This window comes from Penaeus monodon, chromosome 5 (genome assembly GCF_015228065.2).
Source record: "Penaeus monodon isolate SGIC_2016 chromosome 5, NSTDA_Pmon_1, whole genome shotgun sequence".
NCBI lineage: Eukaryota > Metazoa > Arthropoda > Malacostraca > Decapoda > Penaeidae > Penaeus > Penaeus monodon.
The window spans coordinates 55,661,278-55,676,277 of record NC_051390.1 but is presented as its reverse complement, the minus strand read 5'-3'; the positions used below and the strand labels follow the sequence as shown (position 1 = coordinate 55,676,277).

The 15,000-nt window shown below is 35.2% G+C and overlaps 2 protein-coding genes across 2 annotated transcripts in view; one reads left to right on the top strand and one right to left on the bottom strand.

Annotated features, from left to right (window-relative positions):
* The window catches only part of LOC119573387 (protein SpAN-like), a 15,039-nt gene extending 183 nt beyond the window's left edge, over nt 1-14,856 (top strand). Inside the window, exons 2-13 of the mRNA XM_037920621.1 lie at nt 1,220-1,264; nt 5,484-5,531; nt 6,345-6,400; nt 7,298-7,377; nt 7,996-8,131; nt 8,336-8,538; nt 9,235-9,429; nt 9,729-9,990; nt 10,297-10,380; nt 11,415-11,586; nt 13,026-13,581; nt 14,752-14,856. Coding sequence (XP_037776549.1) covers nt 8,017-8,131; nt 8,336-8,538; nt 9,235-9,429; nt 9,729-9,990; nt 10,297-10,380; nt 11,415-11,586; nt 13,026-13,581; nt 14,752-14,850 — 1,686 coding nt within the window. The 5' untranslated portion in view covers nt 1,220-1,264; nt 5,484-5,531; nt 6,345-6,400; nt 7,298-7,377; nt 7,996-8,016 and the 3' untranslated portion in view covers nt 14,851-14,856. The remainder of the gene's footprint in view (nt 1-1,219; nt 1,265-5,483; nt 5,532-6,344; nt 6,401-7,297; nt 7,378-7,995; nt 8,132-8,335; nt 8,539-9,234; nt 9,430-9,728; nt 9,991-10,296; nt 10,381-11,414; nt 11,587-13,025; nt 13,582-14,751) is intronic.
* The window catches only part of LOC119573595, a 90,008-nt gene that overhangs the window by 26,805 nt on the left and 48,203 nt on the right, over nt 1-15,000 (bottom strand). The gene's annotated exons all lie outside the window — the stretch shown is intronic.

Genomic DNA, 15,000 nt, shown 5'->3' with positions numbered 1-15,000 from the left:
TCTCTCTCTCTCTCTCTTGCTCGCCCTAGCCCTCGCTCTCCCTCCCTCTCTCTCTCTCTCCTATTCTGGCTAAGACTTCGATGTTCGTGAGATGGAAGCATTTTCCAATGGTTTTAAAGGGTTGCAACGCGTATGATTAGTATTTCAATGTTATAGTAGTATATTTACTCTATATTGTGACCGTTTTCCGTCCTAATTTAAAACTCATGAACGTTTTACCATGTGATTAGTTTGCGTTTTAAATACTTTTTTTCTCCTTTTTCTTTTTCTTCTTTTCTCGTTTCTCACTTTTAGGAACTACATTTTACGATTTGACAGCTGTGACTTTCGTGCGTCTGAGCCCGTTGAGGGTGACGACTTGCTTATACCCTAACTGCCGGGGTTTTCAAGGTTTCCGGGCCAGCCGGTGGTTCCGGGGCTTCAGGAAGGCTTAAGTGGGATCCACGAGATGAGTTCTAGATTTTCGAAAGGCTTCAGGGTGAATGTATGCATATGTTTATATATATGTGCATATATACACATATATATAAATATACATATACATATATGCAGACACACACACATACGTGTGTGTGTCTGCATATATGCGTGTGTGTGTGTGTGTGTGTGTTAAGGATAGACGGAGAAACAAATGAGTGGACAGGTATACACTTACACACACAAATTGATAACCACTTACGAATAGCAAAACATATGAACATAACTTCAAAATATTGGTCATTTGTACATGCTCCATTATATATTTGATAATAATAATAATAATAATAATAATAATAATAATAATTTAAAACCATTACAGATTCACGCTGTAGGTCTATGAACTATATGGAGATTAAAATGCACAAGATGCTATATAAGAAACATTCCATGTATGCATATATTCAAACACGCATATGCAACCTTACACTCATAAAACACACATACACACACCCCACACAAAACACACACACACACACACTCACACTCACACACACACACACACACACTAAACACACACACACACCACACACACACACACTATATATATCGCACACAAACCCACTGACATACTGCATTTTTAATTTTCCGAAAAGTACTGACACTGGATTTATATATATATATATTTTATATATATATAATATATATATATAATTATATATATATTGTATATATATATATATTTTTTTTTTTTTTTTTATCATTCTCCATAATTTCAAACTTTTCAAACTTTTTTTTTCAGGCTCTGCCGAAAACGAGGAAGGATGCTACCTATCTCCCGCCCATCGTAAGTACTAATTAAGATTGCATAAACAGTTGTTCTGAATGGGCACAGATACTTCCCGGAATGAGCATGTTAACGAGAAACAGTTAGTATATTTACACACGCTTTAACACACAGATAATCTTCAATTAAACCTTCAATTAAAACATTGGTGAGATGCGACTAACCTTGCGCCTTTTCTATCTTATGCCATAACCAGACTCAATAAAAACACTATTTGAATAATATTTATAGAACACTGCTATCTATCCATCGATATATCAGTCCATCTATCCCTATCCATAGGTATATGTGTGTATGTATATTTTGGCATGTTTAATAATCATATCCAATATAATAATAACATCATCAAATTAATAGTATAACAAAGAAAAACACATTTTCCCGCAAATTCAAGGAAGAGGCAAATCAGGCACGGTTACTAAGGCCTACTGATCGACTCCTTGGTGTCTGAGCACATGTGGAGCCTTTTGTATGTAACAAAAAAAAAAAAAAAAAAAAAAAAAAAAAAAAAAAAAAAAAAAACAGGGAACAGTTCTTATATCCGTTGTTATTGGATTACTGTTAACAATAGCATATAGTGTTTACACTCTTAGTTCTTCATGATAACAATTTGAAATGCAAGGTTTTTCTGTATAAAGTACACACTATACATGTAGAATTTTGAAGAGAAAATCTATAGAAAGGAATTTTATCAAACTGATCGCTAACGTAAAATACCTTAACATTTCAACCTAAGTAATGGTTCTTTATACTGCATGGACAACTCTCTCTGAACCAGTCTTATAGAACAGTACGAAATGTCTCTGCCACAGAATCAGAAAATGGGGATACTTTTCCCTTGGGCTTCATCAACCGTTCTTTTTTACTACCACGCCTCCTGTAGGAATTTGACCCACCCCCTTTTAAAAAATATGTTCTTACTTTTTATTTGGATAAATTTAGTCACATTATTAAACTGTTTATTTAGTTATTTGCTATCTTTATTTAGTTATCTTTTCATATAGCATTAATTTCCTTAACCTAATCAAATTATATAGAAAGACATTAAATTGGTAGTTTTTTATTATCTCGCTGAAACCGCTTATTTCGTAAAGACATAACCACCTGTATACGCGTCGCAAAGATTTAAAAAAGAAGAAAAGAAAATAAATAAATCCTGATATTTGACATCGCTCATTAACGCTCATCATTCAATTTCACATTCAGAAAATATATTCAAATGTATGCTGCCATGATTTCTCTTGAGGGAAAAAATCGGATGTGATGCAATGACACATAAATATGAATATTTACGGGGAAAAAAACGCGATTGGTGAAAATGGAAACGACCTTTGCTGAAGCCCCGGGGCCCATGTCATAACTTTCTGATGAAATACTATGATTCAGTAAATGCTTTAAAATTAATGAAGACGTGGTTTTTCCTTACTTTAAAATATATTATACATGCGTGACATCCTGGGTACATAAAAATTAAAATCAATAATAAAAATGCGGTCGCTTGTTACGGGACTTTTATTAAGTTTTGACTAGCCTAGGTAGCCATAAATCAAAGGAAAAAATCATACGTTTAACCCCTGAATAATTCTTTGTAACCTACATGATAGTATGTTTTTTTTAATAAGGATTGACAGAATATATAAGATTTTATAGGAGTATGTGAAGATTTTTTATGTATTAATAAAAAAAAAAAATATTTCGCTGGTTTCTTGCATCACATTTTTTCTCTTGCGTGAACTATTCATGAAATCATAATGAAAGCAATTTGTGTTCTCAGATGCATATATATATATATATATATATATATATATATATATATATATATATAAACACACACACATACACACACAAACAACACCACACACATACACACAAAACAACATAAACACACACATAAACACCACACACATAACCCCACACATACACACACACAAAACACACACCCCACACACACACACACACACACACACACACACACACACACACACACATACATACATACACACGTGTGCGTGTGTCCGTGCATGCGTCCGTGCGTATTTATGTATGTGTAATTAATGAAACAATAGTACACTGGCACCATCTTTTTCAGTTGCACCCAAAAAAAAATTCATCTTCATGGCACGGCTTACGTTGATGATGGTATTTTTAGATGACATTAGTAATGATATTCCGAGATCTCCCTACTGTTACCGTGAGGGTGATTACCGTGCTCTTTATTAAAGCGATTCCAGTTCATAAAGGAAAACGGGAGATCAAAATGGACAAACTACACTGATATAAAATTATATATGTGGCACTAAGTGTAAGTAATAGTTCTATTTTTTTTTTTCCGGTGTGGATCATTAACGTTCTGCATTATAAGTACATTAGCGCAATGTTACACATTTCCCAAAATATTTTTCTCCGTTAATTATCTAAAATATCTTGATTACTGTCAGTGTTAAACAGGAATCAATGTAAAGAAGCCCCATTCTATTCAAGTTTACGTTATTTTTTATTGATTGCATCCACGACATTCTTTCTAACCAACATGCATATGTTTCTCATAACTGTACTGATCGTGATACAGCAATGATTGTGTCTCCTGCGCTTCCATACTGTTGTTTTGTCCTGTCATTGTTAGCTTTCCACAGGAAGGAGAGAGCGAGTTTTTTTCCATGGAATGAGCATTTGTCAGCCATGTCTGTCTATAAGGAATTTTTGTTAATAAATGATGTTCATCTATCTAAATATCTTGATTTTTTTTCATATAATTTTTTTTAATGCTCATTCATAACCATTATTTACGTTTAATGTAAAACAGCGGAAGGTATGTGTGAATATGAGTTTTCTAGAATGTTCCTGTTCCTCCTCCGCAATATCTTTATATATAATAATAGTATATGAATTATTTATACTTGCACTCTTAACTTACAGCCTAATAGGCATTAATTAAAAATATAATCCCTAACGAACATTTTTGAGTTGAATATACTCTGCACAGGCGCACTACAGACGATGGGTGGAGCCAAAACAATGACGTCAGGCATGGACAAAACTGGTAGCAAAACCTTAACAGCTCGCTGAATTGTTAAGACTTTTCATTAACATTAACGGGTGGTTGGCGTTGGGGAAAGAGGCCCTATGTATAGCATCATATCATTAGGAATACGCCCTGTAAAATCCGGTGTGTTAAGCGTAACGATATTAGTCAAAAGTCATATAAAAAAAAAAAAAAAAAAAAAAAAAAAAAAAAATATATATATATATATATTATATATATATATATATATATATACATAATAATAATAGCTTTTAAACACCTAGCAATCTTCCCGTCGTCTTTCCGACGGTTCCAGCCTGCACGACAGGAATTGAGTATGGAAATGTATTCCTCCTAACTTATCATCCTTATTTGTACTTATATTGGGTATCTATAACAAAGCACTACTCACCATATGATATCGAAAGCCATCTAGGATATTACATTCCAAAATACTTTGTACCAGTCGAAAAACAATAACCAATATAGTAAAATGGCTAACCGTTAACGCAGCCATTCCTATTACGTCATAGAACTGGGCGGCGCTTTACATTATGCGACCCCCTAATTGCCACCGGAAGAGATGACACTGGTGTATTAAGGGTAGCATTTAAAAATGATGATGACAATAATAATAATAAATTAATTACTTAATGAAAACTCGTTAGGAACGATTGAGCCCAAGGGAAATTGAAAATCGTCATTGCAAAGTTAAAGCGTATTTCATTCATTTAAATTAATGCAATTTTGACTCATGATTAATGAGTTTTACTTTTTTTTACTCGAGTAAAAATGAAGTTAAACCAAGTAAAAATAGAAATACAGGTAATAATTTTTTAAATAGTTTACTCTTAAAATACAGAGAAATCAGTGTTATTCAGGTATATACTTTTAGATTATTTGGAAGATAAACTAAAGAATTCTGGAACATAATGCTCCTGTGGTCCAGTTTGAAATTGCTTATTTCCATAAGTAAAAAAAGAAAAAAAAAAAGTTGTTTTTTTCTTTTGCTTTAAATTTTTCTTCTGTTTGGTGCTTGATGTTTTATGTTAGGCGAAAGTCAACAAAGAAAAATGAAGAGATAAAATCTCTTCCTCTCTCTTTTTCTCCCTCCCTCCTTCCCTCCTTCACTCTCCCACCCCTCCCCCACTCTCTGTTAGTTTCCAATAGTAACATTCCTTATATATTTTCCTTTAGATTACCGAGGGTCCTGACATTTTGTACAGCGAGAGGTCTGTAGATAAGGTAAACTAAATTCTAATTATTTGTTATGGAGATGCTAAGGTGAGTGGAATAATAGCACTAATTTTCATTACTTCCCAAATGAATGATAACTGTCCAGCTAATGACGTGTTAATATGTAAAAGTGTTATGCGTCAAAAATGCCGGAAATGCTGAGATTATTCTGCAGACTTTTCTTTATGCAGATTTCTATTGATTTTTAGGAGTAGATATTTTGATTTGGATTATATATGTATGTGTGCAAGTGCGTCAAAAAAAAAAAAAAAAAAAAATTACCACATATAATTTCATTTCATTCTTGTATCCATTACAATTCTACCCCATATACTTTTTCTTAACCTAACCACCACGGATTGATGTTCTGTCCCCTGTAGATATTTGTGAATTTTGTTACATACAGATGGCTCCACATGTGCTCAGCCAGCAAGGAGTCTATCAACATTTCCCCATTCCTTGAGGTGGCAAGATTTTTTTTTTTTTTTTTATGCAATTTGTTTCGATACTATTATTGTTATTGATGTTATGGTTATTAAATTGTTATTAAAATCTTGGTAACATTTAAGACAATAAAATAATACTAAAGACCATTTCCAAAAGTCAAGGAAAAGGGGAAACAGGTGTGATAGGTACAACTAATAACCGACTCCTTGGTGACGAAACAATTGTAGAGCCATCTATGTGTGAATACAATAAACTTATATTACAGTGGGTATGGTATGTATTGCCATCCGTGAGAATTGGGCTAATCCACACCTTACGAAATAAAATATATCTAAAGCAAAATAAATATTGAAATAAATATATTTATTTCAACAGGATCGGAACGTAGAGAACAACGGGATGACCACTTCACAATACCCGGGATTCATCATGTAAGTTTATATAAATATTCTTATTTAAAGTATCTAATTCCAAGAGTATTGTATTAGTACATTATTACTATCATTTTCCTAGTTATTATCGCTCATGAAATTTGTTTCCGCTATTTATTTTGTGACCTTTAAGCTCTCCTCTCTCTCTCTCTCTCTCTTTCACTGTAATTGTCATCTTCCTTCGAAGCCCCCTTTTTCTATTGTGTTTGAAATGCCTGGTTCTTTATTAGCATGGAGAAATATTTGATTTTTTGTTCACTTCCAACCTTTGTGGGGAATTTTAAACCTAACCATTCATTTAATGGGCACTACTAACTCTCCACAAACCTGGACAGTTACATTGAAGGACCACTCAGACATGACTCAGCACTCTCCATATTTTCATTGGCATAGGGATGACATGGTTACCATAGTTGCACAATTCTCTTTCCCATATCTAATGGATTCTGGTCAAATGAATCACCAAATACACGGAAACGGTTCCACCACTATTATTATTCATAATTTACATCATACACATCAAATCACCAGTGGAAAAACAAGAATTAAAGTTAAACAAAATTAATTGACCTTTTTACACCTTTCAAAGGATACATTTTTTAAAACCTGTAATTTGTTAATGTTTTTTCTTCACGTTCTTTGGGTACATATAAATAAATTGAATTATTTATAATTTACAACAAAAAGGGTGTACATTATTGATTTTCCACAGAAATGTTTTCACACAATTAGCACTCTCTAGCATATTTCTGCTACTCAACGTCAATGTCATAGGAGAATCGAGAGACGGAAAGATGGATGAATAAAAAAATGAATGAACAAATATCTTTATCTATCTATCTATAGCCCGTGGATAACTTGCAATGTTAAACTTTTTTGCTCTGTTTATCCTGAAAGGGCGACGAGGGAGACGACATCTTACTCACAGAGGAACAGCTCGCAGCAGCTAACCTGAGCAGGCTGGAGGGGAGGAATTGGTACGTAGCTCTGTCTTAACACACGAAACGCAGTGTTCAGTGTTATGCATAATGAGGATGCTTAAAATAAGGAGGGGGGATATCAAAATAAATCAATGAGTAAGGATTAAATAAGTAATTAAAATGCGTATATAACATTACTAAGAGGAGGCTTAAAAAGGGGGGATAATGATAATGAATAAATAAATGGTTAAAAATACATATAAACATTGCCAAAAGGAAGCTCGAAATAATAATTTAATAGATTATAAAAATATTGCCAAGAGCAAGTTTAAAATTGAGGGAAAAGGAGAGAGAGAAAAAAAATAAGATAAAGAGTAAATAAATGAATGATTAAAAAAATAAAAACATTGCCAAGAAAAACTCAAAAAAATAAGGAAAACGAGAGAAAAAAACAACAAAAACAATAAGTAAAACAAGATAAATAATAAGCAAATACTGAATAAATAGATGAATATGATAAAAGATAAGAAATACTTGATTAAATAGCAAATAAATGAATCACAGAAAAATAAAGAAATACACAAGCTCAACACCTTACGCTTCATAAGATTACGAAGGGATATTCCTGTTATTTTACCCTTATAGAAGTGGCTTTCAAGCGTGCTATTTTTCCAGCTCGAGAAACTGGGGGACACGATGCTGACCCCGGAGCAGCTGGCCGCCATCCTCAACAGGAAGGCGATCAACGATGTCACCAGATTCTGGCCTGATGTCAACGGCTTCCCTCACATTCCCTATACCTTTGAGGATGGTCGGTATTGCTTGACAGTGTGCCGTTGTTAAGAAAGAGCCTTTAGCCTTTGTCATATATATAAACGCTAACAGACACGCATATACATATATGTGTATATATATATATATATATATATATATATATATATATATATATATATATATATATATATATATATATAAACACACGTACATGCGAACTTATCTCTAAATGACTCTCCAGACCTGGTTGACAAAGCAGCCGTCCGGAGCGCCATTCAGCACTGGATCGACAACACCTGCCTCACCTTCACCGAGGTCTCGAACACCAGCACTGGAGAACGCATTAAGTTCATCCGCCACGCTTCCTCCTGTAACTCTTACGTGGGAATGGTCAGCGGCAGCGGAGGACAGATCATCAACGTGCCCGTGTGGTGTGAGCAGTCGGTGAGTAAGTGAGGGGCGGGAAGGAGAGGAGGAGGGAAAGAGGGAGGGGGGGAGGGAAAGAGGGAGGGGGAGGGAAAGAAAAAAAGAGAGTGAGGCAGAGAGAGGTAAATAGAGAGAATATTGATAATAATAATAAAAAAAAGTTTGGCGCCATCAGTGATACGAAGGGTTGGGTCTATGTGCTACAAGCAGATCAGAAGATTTAGATTTTAGGGGTGTTTTTATGAATTTTAGTTTTACTTGTTTATTTATTTATATTATTATTATTATTATTATTATTATTATTATTATTATTCGTTATTATGGGTTGTAGTTTTTATAAGTTTTAGCTTTTTAGGTTAGTTTTTGATGAGTTAATTTGTACGAGTTTTAGTTTCGTTAAGAGTTTTAGAGATTTGTGAGTTTTAGTTAAGTTTGAGTTTTTAATGTTTTTTTTAATGAATTTTAGTCTCTTGCTTTCGTTTTAGAAGTTCTTTTTTTTAATGAAACAGTTTTGTTGAGTTTAATTTTTGCTAAGAAGTCGTTTTTTAGCAGACATGTCGAAGGTACAACTAAGCAAAGCGAAAATTCCGTGCACACCTGATCTCTAATCACTAATTTCACTATTAGACGCACAGCTAATCTGTAATCGTTCGAAAGTCCAAAAAAATACTTATTTCAACTCAGACTTTGACTTTCCATGATCTTTGTTGGCAGTTTGGCAGTCTGGTACACGAGGTCGGACACGCCTTGGGCCTCTGGCATGAGCAATCGAGGTCAGACCGAGACGAACACGTCTCAATTCTCACACAAAACATCATATCATCGGCGATTTATAACTTTAACCTCATGACGACCAACAATTATGGTGTGCCGTATGACTATTCCTCAATTATGCATTACTATGCGCAGGTAAATCATATGGCTTTTACAGTTCTGATTGTTTTATATGTGTGTGCGTATGTGGATGTGCATAAATATGTGTATATACATACATACATACATATATATAATATATATATATATATATATATATATATAATATATATATATATATATACACGTCTGTGTGTGTAGAGAGAGAGAGAGGTCACGATCTGTAAGGCCAAGTTTAAGACTTCTACAAGACTGGGTCCAGCATTCGAGGTTCCAACATGTGTGTTCTTCATATTTCTTGATATAAATCCTTTCTTCATGATTCTTTTCCACAGGGCTTCTCTCTGAACAGCCGCAATACCATCGTGACCAAAGACCCGAGGTTCCAAGCTGAAATTGGCCAGCGCGAAGGCCTCTCCCACATGGACAAGCTCATAGTAAACACCATGTATGGCTGTACAGATAAACTCCTCATCTCTTGCGGACTAGCTAGTGATCCCTGTCAGAATAATGGTTATTTAGGAAGTGACTGCACTTGTGTGTGTCCTGATGGAACTTCAGGGAGCAACTGCGAGACTGTTAATACACTCTATAATGGTTGGTTTCTCTTTTCGATCTGTATTTGCACTGATAACTTCCTTATGTTTGGTCTCACACAGATTGTCATCTGTTAATGTCTTATCTCACAAATGGAATATTTTATTTGGTTTTATTTCACAGACAGTCACGTTCATTATAGATGAACTTTCATGACTTTAGATTATCATTAATACTACTCTTTGAATACTTTGCTTTATGAACAGAACTTTTGCGATGCGCTCCTAACAAATATTCAAGAGACACTGTAAAAGTCACACATGTTAAAGCATGATACCATTTTAACAAAATTTATATATTCTTCAGATGCTATCCTATATTTCAATACTGAGATCGTCACCGTTGAGAAAACTATTTCAACCGTGAACTATCCTAATGCTTTCCCTCATGGTAAGTATTGTTATACAGTCTCAGTTCATTACTCTCTAGCCATAGTGGTATGTTTTTTTTTTTTATTATTTGTGGTGTGTGTTTTTATACTTTCTTTCCATTCGAAGATAATATAAATCAGAAAATGTCCTTCTTAAGCTGTGCTTATTTGCACCTATTTGGATGTTCTGACAGTTTTCCTTCAACTTAAGGATCAAAAATGTATAAAACTATATTGATCCAACAATATTTCCTTATTAACTCCGTGTGTTGATGATTCTTAAGAGCTTTTTACTACTGATAAAATTAAGAAAGTGAACCAAGCGAATTTATGGAATATCTTGATATCTGTTAAGCACACTGGGCATGACTAATAAGTGAAAGTCCAAGAAATGACATACTAATAACTAAATACGTGTACTAATATTAATGAGATGCTTAAGCCTGTTTCATTAATACAAGGGAGAAAATTAACAACTACACTATGAAGATAAAGTTCAGGTGTTTTGATAATTTGATTACCCCATAGTCCCCAACAACACTAAAAATGTGGATTTGCAAAATCTTGTTGATGAATATATCTGAATAGTAAGTGCAACATACATATACTCTATGCCCCTTTTGAAATAGTGCAAATGTATCCCTGGGCATCCATGTCAGCCAGGTTGGGAACACTTGTATTAGTCTCTGATATCCATATAATCAACTGACAAGTGAAATACGAAAGAATGAAACTCTATCTCTTCAGGGAGACGCGCTGTAATGCCCAAGGATTGAAACACATATGCCATAATAAACAATTGTCTCGTTACTTGGCTTTTCGAGAATTGCAAAATAACTTTGACTAAAGTTTTGATAGCGTATTGTACTTAATGATTCAGTTACCAAAACTTGGTGTACTTAGAAACCTCAGTCATAAAGAGAAGAATAGAGCAGATGCAATCTGATTGTAGTTTTTGTGCCCAACTCTCTCCCTCTCTATCTTTCACTATATGTAGAAACATATACATGTACGGATATGCTTTTCATACACACACTATGTTTTCACGCAACAGATTCGGATTTCGTCAAATGGATAATCGCCCCCGAGTGTAATGAAGTAAAACTGACTTTCACGGCATTCAACGTGTACCAAGCGGTTTCACTAACGGTAAACGGCGTTAGCACACTCGGCTGTTGGTACGATGCCCTGGAAATCAGGACTACTAATGCAACGGAAGGGCAGTGGTATGTATATTACAATACTTTATTGTAATATAATTGTATTTGCTTATAATTATTAGACATGTTAGTCAAAAATCTGTTTTAGAGACTAAGAGAATTCATGTTTTAATGACTCCTACTTTCAAGTCTAACCTCATCTGATTCAGCCACATAATATTACCTAAAATCATATCTTAGTGGTCTTTAGCCACACATGTGCTTTGTTTTTTGAAAGTTTGTGAGAACTGAGCATCCACATCGATGACAGAAATTAACAGGTTCCATAATTTGGTGGTGCGCCGTGCAACAACGAGGTTCCTCCAGGGCGGCGGGCACTCGTTCCACTTTTCTCGTCGGGCAGTCTAATTGGCTGCAGTGCGGGACGTGTTGGCGATTGATGCGGAACATCGTCGTCAAGCCAGCTACGTCTCTCCTGTGTTGAAGGCTGTCGAGGTTCTCTTGATACTGCTGGGTCCTTCCTATGATTTTCTTCGCTCTTTCTTGTATTCTATGCAAGATGCAAGTTTCTGCGAAGCCCTTCTCGCCAAGCTTTCTACGTGACTTTTTTTTATCTATTTTATTTTTTCGTTATTCATCTATTTATTTGTTATTTATTTATTTTTATTCATCTATTTATTTATTTATTTATTCATTTATTTTTGTTGAATGTGATGCCCAGTACTTCAGTTTCTTCTTGTGTTCTTATTTTCTCTCGTTGAAGTGAACTTGGATATCACTGCTGTCCTCTTGACAACCATAAGCTGGGTCTTATTCGGGGCAAAGGACACCTGCCATTTCTCTCCCCAAGTCGATATTTGTGCGAGCCCGTCATTTATTTTTTCCATCCTGTTCCCTGGGCTCGTACCTAAAGGAGAGTGTTCCACCATCCGCAGATGCTTTGGTTTGGAGGTGGAACAAGTCATTAAGGAAGACATTCCACAGCACAGGGCCCAGCATACTTTCTTGAGGGACACCTACTTTGATGTCGTTGTCAGCAGTGTTTTCCACTGAGGACTACTCTCATTTCTCTGTTGAGTAGATATTTTTTTTTTCAAAGGACCAGGAGTTCCCCGTCTACTCCAAATGCTTTTAACTTACTTAACACACTTAGGTGCCTCTATGCTATGCTCTATGCACACTATGCTATGTCCAGAGCAAGAGCACAAGTGCGCTGTCCGCAGTCAAGTGCAGCTGACCAGTCTACAGTCATCTGTAACAGTAGGTCGGCAGCAGAGCGGTTCTTCTGAAAGCCACATTGCCGGGTAGACAGAAAATGACAGAAGGTGGTTTGTTAGGTGGGAGCATATTATTTTTTCAAGTATCTTGCTGATGATTGATAGTAAGGAGACTCTCTCTCTCTCTCTCATCTCCCTTCTCCCCTCCCTCCCTCCCTTCCCCCATTTCCCTCCTTCCCTTCCTTCCCCCATCTCCGTCCCTCTCTCACCCTCTTCCTCTCCCCTCAGGTTCTGTGGGACGGATATTTCGCCTGGCCAGGAGTTCCAGTCTGTTGGAGGAGAAATGATTCTTTATTTCAAAGTTGGGACAAATTTCAAAACCGGTTGGTCGGCTGACATCATCTTTGTTCCCATTCCTTCCTGCGCGCCTTCGGGAACAACTACCACCACGACTACAAGTAAAAGTACCAGCACCACCACGAGTACAAGCACAAGTACAAGTACTAGTACGATTACAACTACAAGTACAAGTAACAGTGCGTCTACAAGTACCACTACAAGAACGTCTACAACTACAAGTACATCTTCAACCAGAAGTACCACTACAACAACCACAGACACATCGACAACAACCACAAGCACATCGACAACAACCACAAGCACATCGACAACAACCACAGCCACATCGACAACATCAACATCAACAACTACAACAACCACAACCACAACGGCCTTGGTTGGTCAGTGTACCTCATACACAGAAAACGGACTGACTTATTTCATTTCTCCAAACTTCCCTGAATATTATCCACCAAACGCGTACTGTACCCTTTCAGGAATTACTGTAAGTTTAAGGCCAATTTTCCAGTGATAATGACATATGTGATGATGTTTATAATGACGATGATGAAGATAATAATAGCAATGATAATGATAATGATAATGATAATGGTAATTTTCAGGTCAAATTTCTAGTGATAATGACATGTAATGATAATAATAATGATGATAATAATAGCAATGATAACGATGATGATAATAGCAATAGTAATGATGATGGTGCTGATGATGATGATAATAATGGTGATAATATTAACGATAATATTGATGGTGATAATATTGATGATACCAGTGATGATAATTGTAATAAGTATACTAACGATAATGTTGATAATGATGATACTACTAATACCACATCTACCGCTACTAATGATAATGTTGATAATGATAATACTACTACAAATAATAATAGATATTATTTTTATTATTATTATAATGATCATGTTTTTATTTCTATTATTATTATTTATCATAATATCGTTTACTCTTGCAACGTATCAGTAAGCAACAGTTAATGATAGTAATGATAACAAGAACAATAACTTTGCCTTGTGTCGGTAGGATTTTGTTTTAAATAAAAAAAAACTAAAGTACAAAGTTATTTCTCTGTTATTTTAAATTAATTTTTCAAAAATCACTAAGTTTAATGGCTGAGACTTTAGGTAGTCTTGGCTAATTGTCAAATAATATCTTATTTATAATTAATATGATATTGATTCTGTGTTGTGATGCTGGCACTGTTCCTAATAAGCATAATTGTTTTATTATTAGCATTAGCATTATTTATCGGTATTATTATATTGCCATTATCATTATTATCAGTTTTATTATGCTGTCACTGTTGTTATGGGTATTACTGCTGCTACCATTATGATTTGAACTAATATTATTGTTAATATCATTGTCATCATAATCCCCATTATAACATCCCAAGTATTACTATTCCCATCATCAATATCATTCCCATCACTGTCATCATTCTTTTTATTATCAGTATCATCATCATCCTAGTTACCATCATTATCATCATCCCTGTTATCATTATCATCGTCATCACCATCGCAGTTATCATTATCATCATTATTATCATCCCCATTATCACTATTATCATTAGTATCACCATCATCGCCCTTCAGAATCCACTGTCCAAACACCACACCTTCTCCCCCGGCAGGAGGAGCTCGCCACAGTGAACTTATTCATCAGGGTTCTTCGGCTGCGTGCTGGCGACACCCTTGTGATCCAGAACCCTTACACGCCGCCACTAACGTGAGTCAAGACAATGCTATACTTTGAGCAATGGATTTCACTCTCTTGGTGCTTATGGCTGAGGCAAGACGTGGTGATTTAACTGGATATTAATAACCACACTTTTATGTGCTGGTGCGCAGTGGTAGCGTCTTGCTGACCTGTCATTCAAATC